This window comes from Dasypus novemcinctus, chromosome 9 (assembly GCF_030445035.2).
Source record: "Dasypus novemcinctus isolate mDasNov1 chromosome 9, mDasNov1.1.hap2, whole genome shotgun sequence".
NCBI classification, from domain to species: Eukaryota; Metazoa; Chordata; class Mammalia; order Cingulata; family Dasypodidae; genus Dasypus; species Dasypus novemcinctus.
In genome coordinates this window covers 49,558,930-49,585,131 of record NC_080681.1, presented here as the reverse complement: position 1 = coordinate 49,585,131, position 26,202 = coordinate 49,558,930, and the positions used below count along the sequence as shown (strand labels likewise).

General features: G+C 39.0%; 1 protein-coding gene across 2 annotated transcripts in view; it reads left to right on the top strand.

Moving 5' to 3' along the window:
- The first annotated feature begins 1,078 nt into the window (after positions 1-1,078).
- Positions 1,079-26,202, top strand: part of IFI44L (interferon induced protein 44 like) — a 56,919-nt gene continuing 31,795 nt past the window's right edge. For both annotated transcript variants that reach the window (XM_004472847.4, XM_058303305.2), the window contains exons 1-4: positions 1,079-1,184; positions 13,230-13,714; positions 14,287-14,332; positions 15,674-15,869. In XM_004472847.4, coding sequence (XP_004472904.2) covers positions 13,240-13,714; positions 14,287-14,332; positions 15,674-15,869 — 717 coding nt within the window. In that variant the 5' untranslated portion in view covers positions 1,079-1,184; positions 13,230-13,239. The remainder of the gene's footprint in view (positions 1,185-13,229; positions 13,715-14,286; positions 14,333-15,673; positions 15,870-26,202) is intronic.

Here is a 26,202-nt window from a genome sequence, read left to right as displayed (position 1 = left end):
AGCAAGCTCTTTTAGTTTCCACACTGCTAAAGCAAATTTTGTGCAATGGGTTGGCTTAAACAATGGGAAATGTTGGCTCATGGTTTTGAGTCCAAGGGGAAGTCCAAATCAAGGTGCCATCAAGGTGGTGCTTTCTTCCTGAAGACTGGCATTCTGGGGCTGGCTGCTGGTGGTCCTTGGTCCTGGCTCCTGTTACATGGGGATCACATGGGGACTGCTCCCATCTCTTCCGGTTCCACCGGCTTTCAGCTTCTGGCTATTCCCTCTGTGGCTTTTTTTTCCTTCTCATGACCTTCCCTATGAGACTTCCAGTAATAGGATTTAGAACCATTCTGGGACACACCTTATCTGAAATAACCTCATCAAAAGTCAGATCCACAGAAGGGATTAAGACTAATAACAAGTTTCTCTGGGGTACACAGAGTTCCAAACCATCACACAATTCTTTACTGGCGCCCCAAGATTGGGTAAGACAAAGCTTCTCCCAGGGATTCTTGTTTTCACTCCTCTTACATTACTTGGAAGGCTAATGTAATTGTTCATGTCCCAGCCCCTCCCTGAGTACTCAGCATCCTCTTTAGGGCAATAGTTTTATCTCACCTATATATGTATAAATGGGAAAAAGAACTATACAGAGCCTCTTTAATCCTATAAATTCAGGAAAAGCTGATGGTTTTGAGTATCGTCAGGTCTTCCACTCTACCAGCTGAATCACCGTGGGCAAATTCATATAACTTCTTTAAGTTTCATTTTTCTACTTTGAAAAATAGGGAAACTAGCAGCATGTACCTTCTGAGGTTGTTTTGAGGAAAAATTTAGAAAATAGTTGCGCAGTGTCAGCTACATAGTTATATACATAAGTTAGCTATAAGTTTTATAATACTTAAAAAAATGATAACTGCCATTTCATGCATATCTACATGTTGACTACACAGGAAACTAATGAACTTTTTCATTTGCTCATCAGGAATTTTATTTTATCTTCTCACTCTTTCTAGTGAGGAAAAAGAAACTTAACGGAAGTTGGTGTGCTGCTATCTAAATGGTTGCTGCTTTCAGTTTCATTTCCTTCCTTTCAGTGAATCTGAAACTTAGAGTCTCAGCTAAGCCTTCAGTCGCCATTCCGTGGCTGCTCCTCACATCTGACAGAACAACTAATCCTCTGTTCTAACTCTCATAAACAGGTAAGTAACTTACCACCATCCAGTATTACCTAGCTGACCTAGCTGTGGGTGAAGAAAATAGCCTGCTTTCCTTTCTGTGAAAGCGAATTTCAGAGAAAATTGCTGCTAATGGCTAATGATCATACTGTTTCTTCATTTGTTTTTTACATTGGTGAAAATTTCAAGCACAGCTAAATGAACTATAGTGATATCTCCAGATAGTTTTAGCAGATTTTTAAAAGTTTGCTAAATTTAACTAGAATGTTTTGTTTTTCGACTTAAAAGCAAAAGCCTTAAAAACTGAAGTCGCCTGTGAATCTCTCCTTAATTCTCTTTTCTTCCATTCTTCCCCAGAGGGAATGACTATACAGAATTTGGTCTAAATTTTTGCATGTTTATTTTTATGTTTTTACTAAAATAAGTATATATCTAAATACAAGCTCTAGGATTGTTTTTTGTGTTAACTTTTATATAAATGGTATCATGCTAAATGACTCATTCTCAATTTGTTTTTTTTCACTCAAGAGAAAATTTTTTTCAACTTTATCCAAGCTGATGCAAATAGTTCTAGCTCAATCACTTCAACTCCTGTCTAATATTTCACGGAACCCATATGCCAAACTTTCTCCATCTATTTTTCTGATGCTGTCATAAACAATGCTGTTGTAAATATACTTGCACTCCAAAATGACACTTGGCCATCAAGCAATGTGATCATTCTTGAATCTTCATATCCTGATCAACAGTTGGTGTGACTGAACTTTTGCCCAGATGGGAAATGATATCCAATTATTGTATAATTTATAGTTTCCTGTCACTACAGCCATTGAATATTTTTTCGTGTTTATAACTGATTTGGTTTCCTTCACCTGTTAATTGCCTTTTCATATATTTTGACTGTTTTTTATTAAGTTGTTCATATTTTCCTTCTTTATAGAAATTCTTAACATATATTAATTATATTTATAGGGTATGCACAGTAAATAATTTCTCCCAGTCTGTGATTTGTCTTTTAGTTTATTTTGAGAAAATTTTAAAGATTTAATGTAATCAGAGTTATCTTTCTATCCTTTGTAGCTTATATTTTTAGTGTCTTATATTAGAAATCCTTCCCAATGTGAAGATTATAAGGATATTCTCTAATATTCCCTCTAAAACTTTTCACATTTAATGGTTTACACAAACTTGAACTTATTTTCAAGGATGAAATGAGGTTATGAATATCATGACTTAATGTTTTTAATTTTGTCTGTGGTTAGCCACTTGCCCCAGCTCCTTTGGTTGGGCGAGCTAATCTGTCACATATCAAGTTTCCTTACAAGAGTGGGTATACTGGACCCAGTGTCTGTCCCCTCAGGTCTTCAGGTCCATTTCGCTCTGCCTCTCCCTGGCTGGGCCTCCAGACCTGCTTCTTAACCTAAATGGCCCCTGTGATGGCTTGCGTCCTTCAGTAGCTGTAAATCTCCAGCCCCAGCAAATGTAAAATACCTTCCCCATCACTTCAGCCTCCTCTGAGGAGGGAGCAAGGCTCACTCTGCATTGCACCTTCTGGGGCAGGAGCTCTAGAGTGTGCTGCGGCTCTCAAACTCAGGTCCAAAACTTGGGATTCTCCGGCGCTGCTCTAATAAGTGCAGTAACACATCTCAGAAGTATGGGGTGGGGTGGGGGTGGGGTGGGGGTGGGGTTGGACTGGTAGCACTCCATTGGCTAATCGTGAGGGCGGGAGGAGTTGAACATTTCCTCCCATAGCACTCCTGACTGCTCTTAGGGCGATTCTTGTGGCTTGTTTGGAAATGTCCTGCATAATAATGGCTGAGAAACAACTGTGCCAACTTTGTGTTTGGTTTAAATCCTCCTCCATTTCACTCCCATTTTTACCTGTACTTGTTTCTCTGAAACAGTACCCCACTATAAAGCTTTTGCGTGTTAACTTTGCCTTAGATCTGTTTCCTAGGGGACCCAGGCTATGGAATTTGGTCAGTCTCAGAGCTGTTTATATATTTTGGTGCTACTATTACATTTTCCTAATTGCTACAGGTTCATTTGTCTCAGATTGTTATTCTTCAAAACTCTTTTGGCTGTTCTTTGTTCCTAGTAGTATCATATGAACATTTGGATCATCTTTTTTTTGGATCATCTTTTTACCCTCATTGATAAGAATCTTGTTAAGGGTTTGATTGAGCTACATTGAATTTAAAGATAGACTTTGGAAGAACTGATATCATTTTTATGAAGACTCTTCCCATCCAAGAAATTGTATGTTTCTCCCTTTATTAGGGCCATCATTCACGTTCCTCATAAAATTCTTCATTTAATTTTTTCTTAAGAAGTTATTCCCAATTTTTAAACAATGTAATCTAGGTATATTATTTTATTTGCTGCTTTTGAGATTGCGTTTAAAAAAATTCTAGTACATTTTCTACTAGATAATTAACTGTGTATGAGAAGCTTGGGGTTACTGTTTTCCTGTTAAAGGAAATTTTTGCGAGGTTTATCTATGGGTAAACAATCTTAGTTTTCATATGCCTGAGAATATCATTATATAATTTTGTTCTTCTTAAATAACATTATTTCTGTTATAAATTCTAGGTTGAAGTTATATTTTGATCAGTAATTTAAATGTATAGTTCCATTGTGCTATATAAACTGTTGTTGCCAACAATAATTCTATTGACATTCTGATTTCTTTAAAGGTTATTTTTAAGATTTTTTTCTTTGATCCTAGATGTTATTATCCAGATGATTTGGACAACGGTGTATCAATGTATGGGCTTTTTTTTAATAATCTTGCTGAGTACCCATAGTGCCTTTTTGCTGGATGTTCAATTTTGGAAAAAAACTCAGCTACTCTTTTTTCAAACATAGCTACTATGCTATCCTCTCTATTTTCTTCTTCTGAAACTTCTAATAGATGCATGTGAAGTGCTAACTTCTTTCCTCCATGCTTCTCTAAAAAAGACAAAACACTGATTGTAATATAACACATATATGGAAAAGCACACAAATTCTCTGTGCACAGCTCAATGAACTACCATAAAGTAAGCCCAATCATAAGTCACCAACCAGATGAATGTATTGTTATCAGCCATCCCCGGAAGCACCCCATTTTCCCCACTTTCAATCACTGCTCTTTCTTCATCTCCAAAGGTACCATCTCTTCTGACTTCATCTATTTTTAACTTTATAGAAATAGCATTGCATGTTATATTAATTAGTGTTCTGGCTTCTTTCTGTAATGATATCATTGAGAGTTTTATCTCTGTTATATAGTATTCTGCTATATGACTAAACCATAAAATATTTTATTACAGTAAAGGATACTTGGGTTGTTTCCAGTGTTAGGACATAATAGTGCTGCTATGAAAATTCTTGCATGTGCCTTTTGGTGTACATATACCCACATTGTGGTTGGAATGGAATTTTTAGGAGTGGAATTTCTTATTGTTTTAATTCTCAGTCCCCTGATCACTGCTGAGGCTAAGCATCTTCTCATATTTATTGACCATTTGTGGGGAAAAAAATCAAATTACCCATTTTTTAAATTAAGTTGTCTGTCTTTTTTGTATTGATTTCCAAATATATTATACATGCACACACATACACAAGACATTTTCTGAATATGAGTCTTTTTTTTTCATTTCTAAAAAAATTTATTGAGGTATATCACTCATACATAAACATACATAAACAATAAGTGTATAGTAATAGTTGTGAACATACAAAACAAACATATATAGGATCATACAGGACTCTCGTAACTTACCCTACCACCAATACCTTGCATTGTTGTTAAACATTTTTAACTAATGATTTAAGAGCATTGTCAAAATATTACTACTAACCAACGTATTTTCCCCCAACCCACCCTATTATTATCTCTATATCATTTATACACGAACATACATACACAATAAGTGTATAGTAAAAGTTGTGGACTTACAAAGCAGACATGCATAACATTATACAGGGGTCCCCTACATCAACTCTCCACCAACACCTTGTATTGTCATGAGACATTTATTAAAGATTATGAAAGAATATTGTCAAAATCTTACTACTAATTATAGTCCTTATCTTACATTTGGTGTATTTTTCCCCCAACCCACCCTATTATTATTTTTTAAGTATAGTTTTTTATGACAGAAGTTGGAAACTTATAAAACAATCATGCACATGTGCAGAATTCCAAAACTTTGATGGTTAGTTATATGGGTTGCAAATATATTTTCTCTCACATCATGAATTGCCTTTTCACTTTCTGAAGCATTTGCTGAACAGAAGTTCTTAGATTTTATGTAATGTGATTTATCAAAACTTTATTCTGTCTAGTGATTTTTGTATTCTTAAGAATCTTTCCTTATGATATCCAAACTATGTGCCACATCACACTCACAGCAGTCTCAAAAACTTCTTGAGCTTATCTTGAGGGACCTCACTGTTTTCACATTATAGCAACTACATTTTTTCAATGGTGTTCTTTTTTTTAAAGATTTAGTTATTTATTTATTTCTCTCCCCTTCCCCCCCACCCTGGTTTTCTGTTCTCTGTGTCTGTTTGCTGCGTCTTCTTTGTCCACTTCTGTTGTTGTCAGCGGCATGGGAATCTGTGTTTTTTTTGCTGCGTCATCTTGTTGTCTCATTTCTCCATGTGGGAGGCACCATTCCTGGGCAGGCTGCACTTTCTTTGGCGCTGGGCGGCTCTCCTTACAGGGCGCACTCCCTGTGCGTGGGACTCCCCTACGCGGGGACACCCCTGAGTGGCATGGCACTCCTTGCGCACATCAGCACTGTGCATGGGCCAGCTGCAAACGGGTAAAGGAGGCCCGGGGTTTGAACCGTGGGCCTCCCATGTGGTAGACAGACCCCCTAACCACTGGGCCAAGTCCACTTCCCTCAATGGTGTTATATTTGTCCAAAGTTGGGTTTTCAAGATTACTATGATACAAAGCAAAAAGCAATGTTGGAGAGAAAATAAGGGTAGTGGTGTCCAGTCTGATTCCAAGGTTTCAGGAGTTGTCCATTGCCCAACAAAGACACACATCTTATAGTTATTATGTGTATGATTTTATTAACAGCTACTTAGTTGTTAAGACATAAATACATATTAAGTAGTTTGGATATAACTATTTAATAAATGGAATGATCATGTGTTTTTTATTTTTTTACTTAGTGGTATTATCAAAAATTACTAAGATACTAAAGGTGTCATGAACAGAGAAAATTTGAGAACCTTTTTCTTAATCCAAGGTCATTAATTAATTTTCTTATACTATCTTCTTGCATTAGTTTTCTGTATTGTGCAACAAATTAGCACAACTTAAAACACCACGCATTTATTATCTCACAGTTTCTATGGGTCGGGATTCAAAGCAGCTTAGTTGGATCCTTGCAAGGCTACAATCATATAAATTTTAGAATGACTTGTAGCAGTTTGATATTATTGATGAATTCCAAAAAGAAATATTGGGTTATGTTTGTAAACTGATCTTTTCCTCTGGGCATATTAGATTATATTGGATTCAGTGCCAGTAGGGCATGGGGACTCACAGATAAAAGGCGTGACAAAGGACAGAGTTAGGGGCTTTTAATGTTGGAGTTTTGTTGGTGGAGTTTGATGCTGAAGCTGGAGCTCCAGGGAGAGAGAGACATGGCTGATTACCTGATAGTCTACAGCTGACTTGTTGAGAGAGGCAAAGCCTAGAGAGCCTCATAGTCTATAACTGACCTTGTGGAGAAAGCAGAGGAGCTGGTCCCAGAAGAACCCAGGAAGCCTGAACCCTTGCAGACGTCAACAGCCATCTTGCTCCAACACATGAAAATAGACTTTGGTGAGGAAAGTAACTTATGCTTTACAGCCTGGTATCTGTAAGCTCCTACCCCAAATAAAAACCCTTTATAAAAACCAACCAATTCCTGGTATTCTGCATCAGTACCCCTTTGGCTGACTAATACACTACCTTATAAATGCCTTCAAAATCCTGTTAAGATTGTATTTTTGAATCCTTTAAGTTGTATGTCATAGCCTTCCATTAATTTATGTTTTACATAATTTAATTCAATAATGCTTTATAGTTTTTTTGTATAGAAGTCTTATATTTAATACATGTGTGTATTAGACTTAATACTAGATATTTATTTTTGCTATTGTAAATTGTACTTTTAAAATTATGCTGTGAAACTGTAGTGTGGTTGGTATATAGAAGTATTGGTAAGTTTTACATATTGAACTTATATTTAGCAACCTTGCTAGATGTGGCTGACAGGCTCTAAGATAGCTCCAATTGTCTCTGCCTTCTTGCACCATGTCCTTGGGTGATCCTTTCCTCTTGTAGGTGGGACACATACTTGCTTTTAGCCAATAGACTATGGCAAAGGTGATAGGATGTCACCTTTGTGATTATATTACACAAGATTATAATGTGTACTTTATTAGGAGACTCTCTCACTTGCTGATCTTGTTTGGGACACCCATGTGTCTAGTAAGTAAGGGTGACCCTTTTATTGCAGCCTCATAAGAGCTCCTGAGACAGAGGACCCATCTAGGCTGTGCCTTGACTTCAGACCCACAAAAACTGAGATTATGGGCGTGTATTATTTTAAGTCATGGAGTTAGTAGTAAATTGTTACGCAGCAATAGATAAATAGCATGCTCAATTCACCAATTTTAGTAATTATCTGTAGACATTTGAGATTCTCTATGTATAAAATCAAATTATATTTGAGTAAGTTAATTCTGTTTCTTTCTTGATAATGTACATATTTTTATTTCCTTTGTTTGCTTTATTGCACTGACAAGGACTTCTGTTACAGTGTTAAATGCAAGTGGTAATAGCAGGGCATCATAGAGTCATTCCTGATCTCCAAGGGAACAAACACATCACCATTAAGAATATGTTTGCTATACATCTTTTTAAAAAATACCCCTTATCAAAGTAAGGAAGTTTTCTTCTGTTACTTGTTTGCTAAGATTTTTATTTTCAAGCCATGAATGTATGTTGAATTTTTTCTTTATTTTTTTTGGCCTCTACTGATTATATAGTATGAGTAGATTTTTAGATATTGAAACATCCTTGCACACCTAGACTAAAGCATACTTGTGAATTGTCCTAGTATACCTTAAGGCTGCCGATGCAAAGTACCAGAAAAGGGTTTGCTTTTATAATGAGAATTTTATTTAGCTTATACACTTCCAGTTCTGAGGCTGTGAAATGTCCAATCAAGGCACCTTCAGAGATGCTTTCTCATCAAAGTCAGCTACTGATGATCCTGGCTTCCTGCCCTGTGGTGATAGGTATATGGCAGGGCTAGTCGCCTTGGGCTGCTCTGTGTGCCCAGCTCTTTCAGGGCCTCTTTTCATGCCTCTGTGCTCTGCTGGTTCCAGATGCCCAGACCTCTCTCAGCCTCTCCAGGCTTCTCTGTTTTTCTGCAGTCTTCTCTCTCACGTGGCAGGATCAGTATAATATGGCAGCTTCATTTCTCTGTTTATGTCTCTCTCTCTGTGTATCTCCATTTATATCAGACCTAGTAAGAGAGCAGAGACCCAAGCTGGCTAATGACTCACTGACCCTGTCCAATCGAAAATCTTAAGGTGATCTTATTAAGTAACCTAAGCAAAGAATCCCACCCCCACAGGAATGGATTAGTTCAAGAACATAATATTTTTCTGGGATTCACAAAATTCAGACTGTCACATGAACTACCATCCTTCTTATATATTTCTTTTATTGGTTTGCTATGATAATATTTTGATGAGGAATTTTGTGTCAATGCTTGTAGTGAAACTGGCCTATCATTTTCCTTGCTTGGGATACCATTATAAGGTGCTGGTATCCAAGTTTTCTCTGGAAGAGTATGTGTAAGACTGTATTATTTATTTCTAATATGTTTGGTAGAATTCATCTGTTACACCCAAAGATCCTTGGAACTTTTTTGTGGGAAGTTTTAAATTATTAATTCATTAAAAAAAAATAATGTAGCTACAGGACAATTCAACTTTCTACTTATTTTCACATCAGTTTTGGTAGGTTGTGTTTTTTTTTCAGGAATTTGTCTACTTTACTCAGTTTCAAATGAATTGCTATAAAGTTGTTCATTTAAGGAACACTTTTATTGTTTGTAGGATCTATGCTGATGTGCTTCTTTAAATTCTTGGTTTTGGTACACTATTTCCCCATCCTCTTTTTTTTCCAAAATCAGTGTCAGCAATGTATTCTTAATCTTTTTAGTCTTTTTAAAAACTAACTTTTGGTTTTGTTGATCTTCTCTATTGTGTGCTTGCTCCATTATTTTCTGTTTTTATTTATATTATTTAGTTTCTGTTATTCTCTTAGGGTTTAATTGGCTTTTTTCCCTGATGTTTTTTATTCTTATAATAAAATAATTATTTTAATGAAGTATTTGAAATAATTTTAAACATCTGATTAAGATTATACACAAATATAGAAGTATGCAGCACTTTACAAAAATAAGGCTAAGTATTTAGATACACAAAAGCAACTTTGAGTAGACACCTCTCCTCAGAGTACTCTTAACATATACATAATTTATAGCATTTTACCTAAAAAGTTGCTGAAACAAAATCATGGCCAATTTAAAACTTACTATATTATAGAATATGGCCAAAATAGTCCCAAAGGGAAGAACAGGATGTAAGTAACATATGTGAGGATTTTTCCCTGAATTCTTTTCCTAAGAATTACAGCTTTTCCCTGTTTGTAAACCTTCTTGTAGGATTTAACCATTCTTGATGTATGCACCTCTAACTACAGCTATTATTTTTCAGGAGCCACATTCCACACAGGTGGAATTAAAAATAAAAAACAGAGGGTTTGTTTTGCAAAACATCAGCTTCCTCCTCAGATAAATATATACAACATGCTTGTCATAGTATATTTAGGCAGCGGACTTGGTCCAGTGGTTAGGGCATCCGTCTACCACATGGAGGGTCCCCAGTTCAAACCCCGGGCCTCCTTGACCGGTGGGGAGCTGGCCCATGCGCAGTGCTGATGCGCCATGCAGGGGTGTCCCCCGCGTAGGGGAGCCCCATGCGCAAGGAGTGTGCCCCGTAAAGAGAGCCGCCCAGCGCAAAAGAAAGTGCAGCCTGCCCAGGAATGGTACCTCCCACACAGAGAGCTGACACAACAAGATGACGCAACAAAAAGAAACACAGATTCCCAGTGCCACTGACAACAACAGAAGCGGACAAAGAAGATGCAGCAAACAGACACAGAGAATAGACAATGGGGGCGGGGGCGTGAGGGGAGAGAAATAAATAAATAAATCTTAAAAAAAAAATAGTATATTTAGTGCTACGATCTCGCAAAGTTAGAGGCTAATGTTACCTTTTAAGTACAGAATCCAAAATGGAGTCCTCGTGTCAAAAGTTTCTAACCAATAATGAAAACTTTTTAAATGCACCAAGATGTTTAAAGCTTAGGGTGAGGAGCTGATGTGACTCAATGGTGGAGCACCAGCTTCCCACATGCACCAAAAAACTTAGAGTAACTAAGATTTTACTAGAGAGGGAACAAATCTACCCTTCTTGGAATTTAAAACAACCTTACAAAAAAAATAACCTCTTCCTTTTGAAATACTGCCATTTGAAAATGTCTGATACATTTTCCTTTTTTGGTTGGCTTGTGATTTTTTTCTCGTCAACCAAACACACCAGTTACTTTGGAGTTCCAATCCCATCCCTGGGCCCCCTGCCCACCCCTTTCCTTTGGGCATATGTAGCATATTTCCTATTTTATGATTCCATTTTCATTTTTACCTTACCTGTTTGAACTCAATGCCCACCATCTGAAGTTGCTGAATACCTTGTTCCTTGACTTTTTAAAATGGAAGTTAGTATTGTCCATTTTCAGCCTTTCTTCTTTTCTAATATATGTGTTTGAGGCTATACAATTTTTAAGGCACATTTTAGCTCCATTCCACAAAATTGAAATGAAATGGGTAGTTTATTATCACTTAATTAAATTTCCTTATTTTCATTAAGATTTCTTCTTTGACTAATGGATTGTTTGGAAGCATATGTTTTTTTCTAAAGTATGAGGATCTCTTACCCTCTTATTTCTGGTTTCTGGCTTATTAATGTTCTGATCAAAGAACATACTCACTAAAAATTATAGTACTTTGAAATGTTTTTGATACTTGCTTGCTAGGGATTGAGGGATTACTTGAATATCTGCTCTATTTCCTCTTTCCTTCTTGAACTCCATTTTGCATGTCAGCCCTTTTTATCTCTCTTTTCTTTTCTTTCCTATTGAAAAAAAGTCTTCTTTGTGTCTCAGTGTTTCAACTAATTTATATTTTTCGAACTAATACTTTGTTCAGGTATGTCTAACCTGCTCTTAAATGTATTCTTTAAATTCTTAATTTCAGATCTGTACGTATTAAGTCCAGAGTTTGTTTTCGTCTTTTGTATTATTTCTCTATGTGTGAACTCTATTATGAGAATGAGTTTGTTTCTACCGTCTCTTTTTTTCTCCTCGTTTTCTATCATGTTTTGCTTCTTTCAGTATGTGGTTGTTTATGTTTGGGTGTCAGACACAATATAAAAAATAGAAAAAGATAATTTGAGGCTAGGAGGATGTTCTCTTAATCTAGCCAACATTTATTTTGCTTCTGTCAGGGAGCTAGGGGCACTAACAACTCGGCCTACCTTAATCCAATCATGGATGGGGATTAAGGCTGCCTATTTCTTTTTCATTCTTACTTCTTCCCTGTGTCCCTTCAGACACCCAACCCAAAGCCTCGGGGGGAAAGTCACCAGCGCATCCTCTTTGTGGCACCCAAAGTATAAATATTATCCCCCTAGCTGTAGGGGTCTAGCTAAAACTTTACCAGGTTTCCCAGCATCTCAGTTGCCTCTACTGAAATTGAAAGATGCCCCTTGGGGAAAAGTGTACTCAAATGCCAAGCTCACCTTCTTGGATTTACTGCTCCAATCTTAGCTGGTAACATAATTCTTCACAGCCCTGTTAGCTCTCCAGTGCTCTTAAACATATACCTTTTTACAGTTTATCCTGTTTTTCAAATTTGTCACATTGAAAGAATTAGTTTTACGGCTAATGGTCTAGTCTGACACAGTAGGACCTGTATCTGTTAACTCCTTTCATATTTTATATTTCTTTCTTTGCAGGCTGTTCTTTTGGTATAAATGTCTTAGTTCTATCTATTAATTCACTGGTTGGCAAACTCTGGCCAATGGGCCAGGCACCTGTATTCTTAAAAAAAGGTTTATTTGGATACCACACCCATTTGTTTACATTTTGTCTCTGGCAGGTTTTGCATCACAAGGGAAAAGTTTAGTAGTTGCAACAGAGACCATATGACCCACAAGGCCTGAAGTATTTACTGTCTGGCCTCTTAAGAAAATGTTTGCTGACCCTGGGTCTCGTTTATTCATTTCTCTTTATTCTTTATTAAGTTTATAGTTTATTTTATTTTCTCACTTTAAGAAAATCTGATTTATTTTTCATTTCCAAAAATTTATTTTTAACCAACTATTATTTTCAATTTCTATATATTTTTTTGTCTTTATTTTTTTAAATGTTACATTAAAAAAATATGAGGTCCCCATATCTCCCCCATCCCCCTCACCCCACTCTTCCAATAACAACAACCTCCTTCATCATCATGGGACATTCATTGCACTTGGTGAATACATCTCTGAGCACTGCTGCACTACATGGTCAATGGTCTACATTATAGTTTACACTCTCCCCCAGCCCACCCAGTGGGCCATGGGAGGACATACAATGTCCAGTAACTGTCCCTGCAGTACCACCCAGGACAACTCCAAGTCCTGGAAATGCCCCCACATCACATCTCTTCTTCCCACTCCCTACCCTCAGCAACTACCATGGCCACTTTCTCCACATCAATGCTACATTTTCTTCTATTACTAATCACAGTAGTTCCTGAATAGAAATTTCTATATGTTTTAATTGTGCTGGGGGAGGGGGGAGGGGAGGGAAAAACTCACCAGATATCGAAGCAGAAGTCTGTGCTTTAAAGCACTATGCTATATTAGTCTCTCATCCTGTAATTCTTTTTCCTTTAGATACTGGAAAATGGAAGTGACAACCAGATTGACATGGAACGAGGAAAAGAGTCTGCAAAAGCTACTTGGAAACGTTTCCTTGAGTCTTCTTTATAAATCTTCTGTTCATGGGTTTAGCATTGGAGATTTGCTTCAAAGATGCAGTCACCAGGGACCCACTGTAACAATCATTCATTCACAATCAAATATTTTTGGAGTCTTTATGCTTGAGCACTATCCTAAATCCTGTGAAGATTCTGAAGAACCAAAGCTTTCTTTCTGTTTTTTATTTCCAAAGGGGAACAACACAACGGAAATACCAACTTTTTTTTTTAATAGACCACCTATAATTACTGATGAAGAATTAAGTTTTTATTTCTGTGCTTCTGAGAGTTTCAATTTAAGTACAAGGTCAAAGCAACTTTATATAAATTCTTCCATACATGAAAAATTTCAAGTAAACTCTCGGCATAAATATTCTGAGTGTGAAGTTTTTCGAGTTGAAGGTAGATTAAATGAGAGAATTTTACATTCTAGTACTAGTTTTTGTGTTTGGTAGGCCATGCTTGATTTGTAAGGGTAAGGAAATATTTCATGCCAGTTGATATTCTTTCCTAAAACTAAAGTAACAGCTGAGCACAGAGCTTATGAGGTTATTACCTGGAAGTTACAGCCTGCTTTGAACAAATTAAATTGAGATGTCTGAGTGGAGAGAAGGAGAAGGAGGGAGAGTGGAAGGGAGAGGGAGAGAGAGCGAGAGAGCAAAAAACCGAAGGGAGGGAGGCAGGAAGAGAGTGAGAGAGGCCTTCTTCTTAGGGCACGGCTGTTTTGACATATGAATCTTCTGGGTCAGACCTAAGACCTCAAGCCAGGGTGATATGAAAATGTCCAGAGAGAGTTAATGTGCAAACAGGATCATCTTCTCTCCTCTTCCTCTCACTAATCAGTCCTGTACTAACTGAAGTGCTTAGCCCTGAGTTATGCAGGCAGACTGGAAGCCCTATTTAGGAAGCAGGCTTGGCCAGGTGTAACTAAAGGCAAGTTTAAAAACTTCTTATGCTATGCTTACTTTCCACAGGAATTAATAATCCAGGAAACATACAGAGGATAAAGGAAGTTACACAGTAAGTTAGTTTCTTAGAATATTTATTATTCATTGCATTTAGACCAATTATATAAAAGGTGCTGACAATAAAATGATAAGGGGCGGCGGACTTGACCCAGTGGTTAGGGCGTCCATCTACCACATGGGAGGTCTGTGGTTCAAACCCCGGGCCTCCTTGACCCGAGTGCAGCTGGCCCATGCACAGTGCTGATGCGCGCAAGGAGTGCCCTGCCACGCAGGGGTGTCTCCCGCGTAGGGGAGGCCCACGTGCAAGGAGTGCGCCTCGTAAGGAGAGCCGCCTAGCGTGAAAGAAAGTGAAGCATGCCCGGGAATGGCGCCACACACATGGAGAGCTGACACAGCAAGATGACACAACAAAAAAGAAACACAGATTCCCGTGTTGCTGACAACAGAAGCGGACAAAAGAAGACACAGCAAATAGACACAGAGAACAGACAACCGGGGAGGGGGTGGGGGGAAAGGGGAGAGAAATAAATAAATAAATAAATCTTTAAAAAAAATAAAATAAAATGATAAGGATGATGTAAATCTTATCACTTGGAATGATAAAAAATGAGTCTAATTTTATTGATATAAAAGATTCAAAGCAGTTTAGAACAATAGCAATAATGAAATCACTAACAACTTTGAAACAATATTCAGCTGATGATAATTAATCAGTTTGACTTCATATTTCACGGTGGACCTGTTAGTTCCTAGGTTTTCCAACTAGAGTCTGGATGACCATTTTAGATAATTTCTCTGAATTTTTCCTTAAGAATAAAGTCTTTGGGGAACTTCAGTAAGTGTTAAAAAAACAGCCTCCTTTCTCCAATTTATAGATTGATACCTGCAGTATATATTTTACTTTGATTTCCCCTTAACCTAGTATTCTTAGTGAAAATAATCATCTGTCTTTAGTGTTGCTGTTATTTCTTTTTAGGCTTATGAGGTCTAAGCATGATTATTTAACAATGGTTTGGTTGCTGTTTAATATTTAACTTGAATCAGATATAGATAAAAGTATTTTTCTTAAAACACAAAAATGCATAACCATAGAACCATTTGAAATAACTTTATAGAAGAAGTTAAGGTGAAAATAATAATTATTAAGTAATTAAAATATATCCTCAAAAGGTAAAAGAAAGAAACTCCAGAAGAATTGTGCTGCTTTTTATGGAAGTTTGGCTGTTGTTTGGCTACAATAGTATTTAACTACCGTACTGTATGTTGTGCAGTTCTATGTTTATTTTTATTTTTATTTTATTCCAGTAACATATATAGTATCTAAAATTTCTCCTTTAAATAGTATATTTGAATGTGGTTGAAAGGGAAAATTTTAACTATTGTGTTTTAATAGGCACAGAAAGAACCTCCTGACAGATCTCAGAACCTACAAACCCATTGCAGACTTGGTCCCAGAAATTCGTATTCTCTTGCTGGGTCCAATTGGGTCTGGAAAGTCCAGTTTTCTCAATTCCGTGAAGTCAGTTTTCCAAGGCCATGTGACTCACCAAGCTATAACAGGGTCCGATATCACTGGCATTACTGAACAGGTAAGTTATTTCAGGATTTTCTGAGAATTTTCTTTAATGGATTATAAATACTAGTGTTATTCATTTATTTGCCATTTTCTTTCACGACATAAGCCTCCTCTAATCTACAAAAATTAAATGCTAAATAAAATGTAAAATAGGAGTAAAAATTGAGATAGAACTGCCCTGTTGAGTTATATTGTACAGATAAACCATTTTTATGGATTCAAGAAGCAGTTGTATGAAGAATGCTTTGGTATTTGTTGTAAAAAAGCAATACAGGCATTCCTTGTTCTTTACTGCACTTTGCAGATAACACATTTCTTACAAATTCAAGATTTGTGGCAACCTTGTGTTGTGCAAGTCCATTGGCACCATTTTTTCCCAGTAGCATGTGTTCACTTCGTGTCTCTGTCATCACACTTTGGTAATTCTCGCAATATTTGAATCCATTATTATTGTGTCTGTTTTGGTAATCTGTGATCTTTGATGTTACTATTACAATTGTTTTGGGGTGCCATGAACCACGCCCACGCAAGACAGCTAACTTAGTCAATAAATGTTGTGTGTCTTCTGACTGCTTCACCGACAGTGTCTTCTGACTGCTCTACCGACAGGCCATTCCCCTTCTCTCTCTCCCTTCCCTCAGGCCTCCCTATTCCCTGAGACTTGAAATTAGGCCAATTAATAACCCTACAATGGACTCTCAGTGTTCATTGAAAGGAAGAGTGGCAAGGGTCTCATTTTAAATCAAAAGGTAGAAATGATTAAGTTTGTTAAGGAAGACAAGCTAAAACCTGAGCTGGGACTAGAGTTAGGCCTCTTGCACCAAAAAGTTAGCCAAGTTGTGAGTGCAAATGAAAAGTTCTTGAAGGAAACTAAAGGTGCTACTCCATTGAACACATGAATGATAAGAAAGCAACATAGCCTCATTGTTGACATGGAGAAAGTTTTAGTTGTCTGAATAGAAGAGTAAAATCAGCTGCAACATTCTCTCAAGTCAAAACTTAATCCAGAGCAAGGCCCTAACTCTCTTCAATACTATGAAGGCCAAGAGAGGTGAGAAAGCTGTAGAAGAAACGTTTGAAGCCAGCAAGGGTGGATCCATGAAATTTAAGGAAGGAAGTCATCTGCATAACATAAAAGTGCAAAATAAACAGCAAATGCTGAGTAGAAACTGCAGCAAGTTATCCAGAAGATCTAGCTAAGATCATTGATGAAGGTGGCTACACCAAACAACAGATTATCATTGTAGATGAAACCCTTTTATTGGAAGAAGATGTCATCTGGGACATTCCTAGCTATATAGGAGAAGTCAATGCCTGGCTTCAAAGCTTTAAAGGACAAGCTGACTCCATTGTTAGGGGCTAATGCAGCTGTGACCTTAAGTTGAAGCCAGTGCCCACTTACCATTCCAAAATCCTAGGACCCTTGAGAATTCTATTGAATCTATTCTGCCTGGCTCCACAAATGGAAAAACAAAGCCTGTATGACAAACACATCTGTTTACGACATAGTTTACTAAATACTTTAAGTATACTGTTGAAACCTACTGCTCAGAACAAAGATTCTTTTCAAATATAATTGCTCATTGACAATGTACCTGGTCACCCAAGAGCTCTGATGGAGCTGTACGGAAAGATTAATGGTGTTTTCATGCCTGCTAACACAATATCCATTCTGTAGCATGGATCAAGGAGTAGTTTCGACATTCAAGTCTTAATATTTAAGAAATACATTTTGTAAGGTTATAGTTGCTGTAGTTAGTGATTCTTCCCATGGATCTGGATAAAGTCAATTAAAAACCTCGAAAGGATTCACCATTCTAGGTGCCATTAAGAATATTCATGATTCATGGGAGGAGGTCAAAATATCAACATCAACTGGAGTTTCAAAGAAGTTGATTCTAGCCTTCATGGATGATTTTGAGGAGTTCAGGATTTCAGTGGAGGAAGTAATTACAGATGTGTGAAAATAACAAGAGGAATAGAATTAAAAGTGGAGTTTGAGAAAAAAAACAAAGAAAAAGTTTGAAGATATGATTAAATTGTTACAATCTCATGATTAAACTTTAATGTATTTTTATGGATGAGCAGAGAAAGTGGCTTCTTCAGATGGAATCTAGTCCTGTTGAAGATTCTTTGAACATTGTTCAAATGACAACAAAGGATTAAAATATGACACAAACTTAGTTGATAATGCTGCAGCAGGGTTGAAGAGGCCTGACTCCAATTTTGAAAAAAGTTCTACTGTGGGTAAAATGCTGTAAGACAGCATTGCATGCTATAGAGGAATATTTTGTGAAAGGACGAGTCAATTGATGTGACAAACTTCATTGTTGTCTTATTTTAAGAAATTTACACAGAGACCCCACCTTCAGCAGCTACCACCCTTATCAGTCAGCAGCTATCAATATTGAAGCAAGACCCTCCAAAGGAAAATGATTATAATTTGCTGAAGGCTCAGATAATTGTTAGCATTTTTAACAATAAGGTATTTTTTTTAAAGATTCATTTTTTATTTATTTCTCTCCCCTTGTGCTCCGCCCCCAAGTAGTCTGCTCTCTGTATCCATTCACTATATGTTCTTCTGTGTCTACTTGTATTCTTGTCAGTGACACCAGGAATCTGTGTCGTGTTTTGTTGCATCATCTTGCTGCATCAGCTCTCCATGTGTGCGGTGCCATTCCCGGGCAGGCTGTACTTTTTTCCCGCTGGGCAGTTCTCCTTACGGGGTGCACTCCTTGCGTGTGGGGCTCCTCTATGCAGGGGACACCCCTGTGTGGCACAGCACCCCTTGTGCACATCAGCACTGCGTGTGGGCCAGCTCCACACTGGTTTGAACCTTGGAGCTCCCATGTGGTAGATGGATGCCCTATCCATTGGGCCAAATCTGCTTCCCTAAAGTATTTTTAATTAAGGTGTGTACAGTATTTTACATAATACATAATACATAATACTATTGCATACTTAATAAACTATAGTATAGAGTAAACATAAGTTTTAAATGCTCTTGAATGAATTCAACAAAGTGGTTAGGTACAGGATCAACATGCAAAAATCAGTAGTGTTTCTATTCACTGGTAATGAACAATCAGAAGAAAAAATAAGGACAGTAATTCTATTTACATTAGAAACTGAAAGAATCAATTATCGATGAATAACTTTAACCAAGGTTGTAAAGGTCTTGTACATAAAAAACTACAAAACATTGCTAATAGAATTAAAGAAAACATAAATGGAAGAAGAATCTATGTTCATAGATTAGAAACTAAATATTGTTAGGCTGTCAATTTTACACAAAGTGATTTACAGATTCAATGCAATGTCCTGTGATCAAATTTATATGGAAGTTAAATGGCCCAGATAGTTAAAGACATCTTGAAAAAGAAGAATGAAATTGGAGGATGCAAATTTCCCAATCTTAAAGCCTATTACAAGGTCACAGTAACCAAAACAGCATGGTATTGGCACAAGGATTATACTTGAGGACTCATAAATCAATCCTCACATTTATGGCCAACTGATTTTTGACGAGGGGGCAAAGACTAATTGTATAAATCAGAGTTCCCTATGGAAACAGAACAACATGAAGTATCTGTAAATATAAAGAGATTTATTATAGCATTGTCTCATAAATGTGAGGATATAGAAGTCCAAATTCCACAGGGCAGACTGTAAGCTGGGAACTCCAATGAAGGCCTTCAATTAATTTTCTAGAAGATACTGGTTGGCTGAACGAGAGTTGGAAATACTCTACTCTGACTGCTGAAATCATCACCTCTCCTTTTAAATCCTTCACCTGTGTGATGGTTAGACTATTGTGTCAACTCAGCCAGGTAATTGTGCCCTGTTGTTTGGTCAGGCAAGCACTGGGCTAAGTATAATACAAAGGCATTTATGAACTTTAGTCACCCTCGACTTTACTGCAGTGGTAAATCATAGATAGCTGATTACAATTACATCAATCAGGGAGATTGCCATCAGCAATGAGTGAGCTTAACCCAATCAGTTGAATACCTTAAAAAAGGAAGTGATTCTAGCAGTGAGAGAAAATTTTCCAGCTCATCCTTGGACAGCCAGTGTCTCCCAGAACTTGTCAAGAACCTTCATTGGACTTTCATTGGAGCCGCTGGTTACAGCCTGCCTGTGGAACCTGGACTTGTGCATCCCCATGGCTGTGTGAGAGACTCATAAAATCACATACTATTGACAGATATCTCTTGTTGATTCTGTGTCCCTAGAGAATCCCTGACTAATACAGCTTGCTACTGGGAGTGGTTCTTGAGGAACAGAGTCTTAAACATGGAGTGTCTGAGGTGCTTCTGGGATTTATGCAATTGGCTCTCTATTCTAATTGGACTCAAAGGTACTGATGACTCCCTTTCCAATAATGAAGAGGCTGCTAACAGTCCATGGCATGAGTTGGTAATCGAGATATGCAAAATATCATCACTGGATTCCCCTACTTTCATGCTTATAAGAAGCAAGGATCTGGGTGAGAGTGTTTTCAACACCTTAACAGAGTTTTGTGGAGTCAAATGATATAAAGATGTTGGCTGGGAAGCAGAATTGGCCCAGTGGTTAGGGCATCCACATCCGTCTACCACATGGGAGGTCTGCGGTTCAAACCCCGGGCCTCCTTGACCTGTGTGGAGCTAGCCCACGCGCAGTGCTGATGCGTGCAAGGAGTGCCCTGCCATGCAGGGGTATCCCCCACATAGGGAAGCCCCACGTGCAAGGAGTGCACCCTGTAAGGAGAGCCGCCCAGCGTGAAAGAAAGTGCAGCCTGCCTAAGAATGGCACTGCCCACACGGAGAGCTGACACAAGATGACGCAACAAAAAGAAACACAGATTCCCATGCCGCTGACAACAACAGAAGCGGACAAAGAAGACGACGCAGCAAATAGACACAGAGAACAGACATCCGGGGTGGGGAGGGGAAATGGGGAAATAAATAAATAAATAAATAAATAAAAATCTTTTTAAAAAAGATGTTTGCTGGCTCCTCCTAGATACTCTGCATATAGTTACAAAAGAAAGAGATGAGTTAAAGGCTTCAAATTTGAAACTTAAACACCACATGAATAATGGGAAAGTTTCTGTGTGTGCTCTGAAAGAAAATCTTGTCTCCTGTAGCTACAGGCTCGAAATATCTGAGAAACAAACTCAGACTCTCATTGTACAAGTAGTGGAGTTACAAAGGAAACTAAAATCTCAGCCCTGCAGGGTTTCTGCAGTTAAAATGAAGGCATTCATTGGAAGAGAGTGGAATCCAGAGAATTGGGATGGAGACATATGGGTGATGATCATATTGATGGAGGCATTGAAACCCTGAATTCTGCTGAGCCTTTACCAGATAAGCCTACTGTGGCCTGCCCTATGGAGACCACACCTTGTCAACCCTGTATCATCCAGCCTGCCCCCTGTCCCAGGGAGTCTGAAACAACTTCCAGGTCTGAGGTGAGTACCAGCCAAACTGAAGCCTGCCCTGCCCAGCCTCTGGCCTGCCTTGGAGTCTGAACCTCCTCCCAGCCCTGAGGAACACTCCAGTCAAACACCAGCATGCACTGCCAAGCCTCCAGTCTGCCCTGAGGAAACTGTCTTCCAACACCTGCCTGAAGAGATTAATCATTTCTCACCAGAAGAAAATGCAAGGAAATGCCCTGAGGTCAGTAGCTTGCAAGGCATATCTAATCCTTCTCTTTATCCACCCCCACCACCTCTCCTGTCTTCCAGACCTATTACTAGACTAAAATCACAACAAGCCCCCAAAGGTGAAATACAAAGTGTGACCCATGAGGAAGTAAGGTATACTCAGAAAGAACTGCATGCGTTTTCCAATTTATGTAGACAGAAATCAGGGGAATATGTGGGGGAATGAATACTAAGGGTATGGGATAGTGGTGAAAGGAATATAAAGTTGGATCAGGCTGGATTTATTGATATGGTCTCACTAAGCAGAAATTCTGTATTCAGTGCTGTAGCTCAAGGGGTTAGAAAGGGCTCTTAACTGTTTGTTTGGGTGGCTGACTGAAACATGAACCAAAAGATGGCCAAGCATGTCTGGGGTTGAGATGCCTAATTTGCCCTGATATACAGTAGAAGAGGGAATTCAAAGGCTTAGGGAGATTGGAATGCTAGAATGGACTTACCATCTGAGAGCTGCCTGCCCACCCTAGGAATGTCCAGAGGACATAGCTTTAACCAGGACTGTGAGAAATAAATTTGTAAGATGAACTCCATCTTCCCTGAAGATCTCCATGGTTGCTCTTCTCTGTAGTCCAGATATTATTGTAGGGAGGGCTGTGATGGAATTAGAATCCTTAAACTTTATGGGGATGATTGGGTGTTGGTCTGGTAAAAGTCAAGTATTGGCAGTTAATCGCCAAAGTTGAGGTGGGCATTGCTACTGCAATGAAAGGCAGATTCAAAACAGCACTCAAAATAGTCTGAGTTGCATAGAGTTATGGCATTGGCTAATATATAATGGGGTACCTAGCAGTGAAATAGATAGGCAATCTACTAAATTTCTTCTGGATCTGTATAAACAGAAGAGTTCTAGGTCGAGTGATCAAAACCCTAACTCAAATTACAGATGCAGAGAATCATGGCCACTTAATCAATTCCAGACTTGAGACAGTTTACAGACCCAGAGTGCCTGGAAGGAGGCCAGGTCTCCTTGGGGAAGAATCTTGTTAAACTCCCCAAAATTTATACTCTTAATCTTCCTCCCACCTTGCCCCAATGAGATCTACAACCTTTTACCAGAGTAATTGTGCTTTGGGGAAAAGGAAATGATCAGACATTTTGGGGATTATTAGACACTGGCTCAGAAGTGACATTAATTCCAGGAGACTCAAAACGTCACTGTGGTCCACTAGTCAGAGTAGGGACTTATGGAGGTCAGGTGATTAATGGAGTTTTAGCTTAGGTCCATCTCACAGTTGGTGCAGTGGGTCCCCGGACACATTCTGTGGTTATTTCCCCAGTTCCAGAATGCATAATTGGAATAGACATTTTCAGTAACTGGCAGAATCCCCACACTGTGGAGTGAGGGCTATTATGGTTGGAAGGGCCAAGTAGAAGCCACTAGAACTGCCCCTACCTAGCAAAATAGTAAACCAAAAGCAATACCAGATTCCTGGAGGGATTGTTGAGATTAGTGCCACCACCAAGGATTTGAAGGATGTAGGGTGGTGATTCCTACCACATCCCTATTCAACTCTCCTATTTGGCCTGTACAGAAAACAGATGGATCTTGGAGCATGACAGTAGATTATTGCAAACTTAACCAAGTGGTGACTCCAATTGCAGCTGCTGTCCCAGATGTGGTATCATTGCTTGAGCAAATCAACACATCCCCTGGTACCTGGTATGCAGCTGTTGATTTGGTGAATGCTTTTTTCTCAATTGCTATTAGTAAGGACCACTAGAAACAGTTTGCTTTCAGCTGGCAAGGCCAGCAGTATACCTTCACTGTCCTGCCTCAGGGGTATATCAACTCTCCTGCCCTAAGTCATAATATTGTCCTCAGGGATCTTGATCATTTGTCCCTCCCACAAGACATAACTCTGGTCCATTATATAGATGACATCATGTTGATAGGACCTAGTGAGGAAGAAGTAGCAAAGACTCTAGACTTATTAGTAAGACATTTGTGTGAGAGAGGATGGGAGATAAATCCAACTAAAATACCAGGTCCTTCTACCTCAGTGAAATTTCTAGGTGTCCAGTGGTGTAGGACATGTCGAACTACCCCTTCTAAAATGAAGGATAAGCTGTTGTATCTGGCCCCTCCTACAACCAAAAAAAAGGCACAACACTTAGTTGTTCTCTTTGGAATTTGAAGACAACACATTCCTCATTTGGGTGTGCTACTCCGGCCCATTTATGGGGTGACCAGAAAAGCTGCTAGTTTTGACTGGGGACCAGAATAAGAAGAGGCTCTGTGTCAGGCCCAGGCTGCTGTGCAAGCTGCATTACCACTTGGGCCATATGATCCAATGGTGCTAGAAGTTTCAGTGGGAATTAGAGATGCTGTCTGGAGCCTTTGGCAGGCCCCTATAGGAGAATCACAATGCAGACCCTTAGGATTTTGGAGCAAAGTCCTGCTATCCTCTGCAGATAACTACTCCCCTTTTGAGAAACAGCTTTTGGCCTGCTACTGTGCCTTAGTAGAGACTGAATACTTAACCATGGGCCATCAAGTTACCATGAAGCCTGAGTTGCCTATCATGAGCTGGGTATTGTCTGACCTACCAAACCATAAAGTTGGGCATGCACAGCAGGACTGCATGATATTGGAAGTGGTATATATGAGATAGGGCTCGAGTGAGTCCTGAAGGCACAAGTAAGTTACATGAGGAAGTAGCCTAAATGCCCATGGTCACCACACCTGCCATGTTACCTTCTCTTTCCCAGCCCACAGCTTTGGTCTCTTGGGGAGTCCCTTACAATCAATTGAGTGAGGAAGAGAAGACTTGAGCCTAGTTTACAGATGGTTCTGCATGATATGCAGGTACCACCTGAAACCACCTGAAAGTGGACAGCTGCAGCACTGCAGCCCCCTTTCTGGGACATCCCTGAAGGACAGTGGTGAGGGCAAATCCTCCCAGTGGGCAGAACTTTGAGCAGTGCAGCTGGTTGTTCATTCTGCTTGGAAGAAGAAATGGCCAGAGGTCCATTTGTACACTGATTCATGGGCTGTTGCCAATGGTTTGGCTGCATGGTCAGGGAATTGGAAGGAACATGACTGGAAAGTTGGTGACAAAGAGGTCTGGGGAAGAGGTATGTGGATAGATCTTTTGAGTGGGCAAAAACATGAAAATACTTGTGTCCCATGTGAATGCTCACCAGAGGGTGAGTTCATCAGAAGAATATTTTAATAATCAAGTGGATAAGATGACCCGCTCTGTGGCTACTGCTAAGCCTCTTTCCCCAGCCACTCCTGTCATTGCATAATGGGCTCATGAACAAAGTGGCTATGGAGGTAGGATGGAGGTTGTGCATGGGCTCAGCAACATAGACTTCCCCTTATCAAGGCTGTCTTGGCTACAGCCACTGCTGAGTGCCCAATCTGCCAGCAGCAGAGATCCACACTCAGCCCCTGATACGGCACCATTCCTTGAGGTGACCAGCCTGCTACCTGGCGGCAGGTTGACTACATTGGACCACTTCCACCATGGAAGGGGCAGTGATTTTTTTTAACTGGAATAGACACATAGTCTGGGTATGGGTTTGCATTTCCTGCATGCAATGCTTCTTCCAAAACTACCATCCATGGACTTATGAATATCTTATCTACCACCATGGCATTCCACACAGCATTGCTTCCAATCAAGGAACCCATTTCACAGCAAATGATGTGCAGGAATGGGCACATGCCCATAGAATTCACTGGCCTTACCATGTTTCCCATCACCCTGAAGCAGCTGGATTGAAAATTTTTGTTTCCTGTCCCTACAACCTCAAACTCTGCTGGTCTACAGGTTTTAGTCCCAAAAGGAGGGGTGCTGTCACCAGGGAACATAACAATGATTCCATTGAACTGGGAGTTAAAACTGCCACCTGGCCACTTTGGGTTCCTCTTACCTCTGAATCAACAGTCAGTGAAGGGAATTACTATACTGGCTGGGATGATTGATCCTGACTATCCAGGGGAAATAGGACTGCATCTACATAATGGGGGTAAAGATGAGTTTGCCTGGAATACAAGAGATCCTCTGGGGCATCTCCTAGTACTGCTGTGTCGTATGATTAAAGTCAACAGAAAATTGCAACAACCCAATCCAAGCAGGACTAACAATTGCCCAGAATCATTAGGAATGAAAGTTTGGGTCACCGTACCAGGCAAAGAACCACAGCCAGCTGAAGTGCTTGCTGAAGGTAATGGGAACATGAAATGCATAGTGGAAGAAGGTAGTGATAAATATGAATTTCGACCACGTGATCAGTTACAGAAATGAGGACTATAATGGTCATGAATCTTTCTTCCTTGTTTCATGATGATGATGATTGTATATGTACACAAAACTAATTTTTTTGTCTTCCCCAAACTTTTCCCTTATCATATAGCAAGTTGTATCAGTTTCATAATATTTGAGGATGTCAAGTTTGAGAGTGAATATTACCCAAGAACTTGCACCCTATTCTGTACGGAATTAATGCATTTCCGGTTGTACACAGGAGAGTTGAACATTGTTAGGCAGAAATATATATATATATATATATGTCTGTCATTGTTTTTACTTAGAGACTAAGTGTGGTTTCAGGTAATGTGTAGGGTTGCCGGGTTGACAAGTGGTGGACTGTGATGATTAGACTATTGTGTCAACTCGGTCAGGTAATTGTG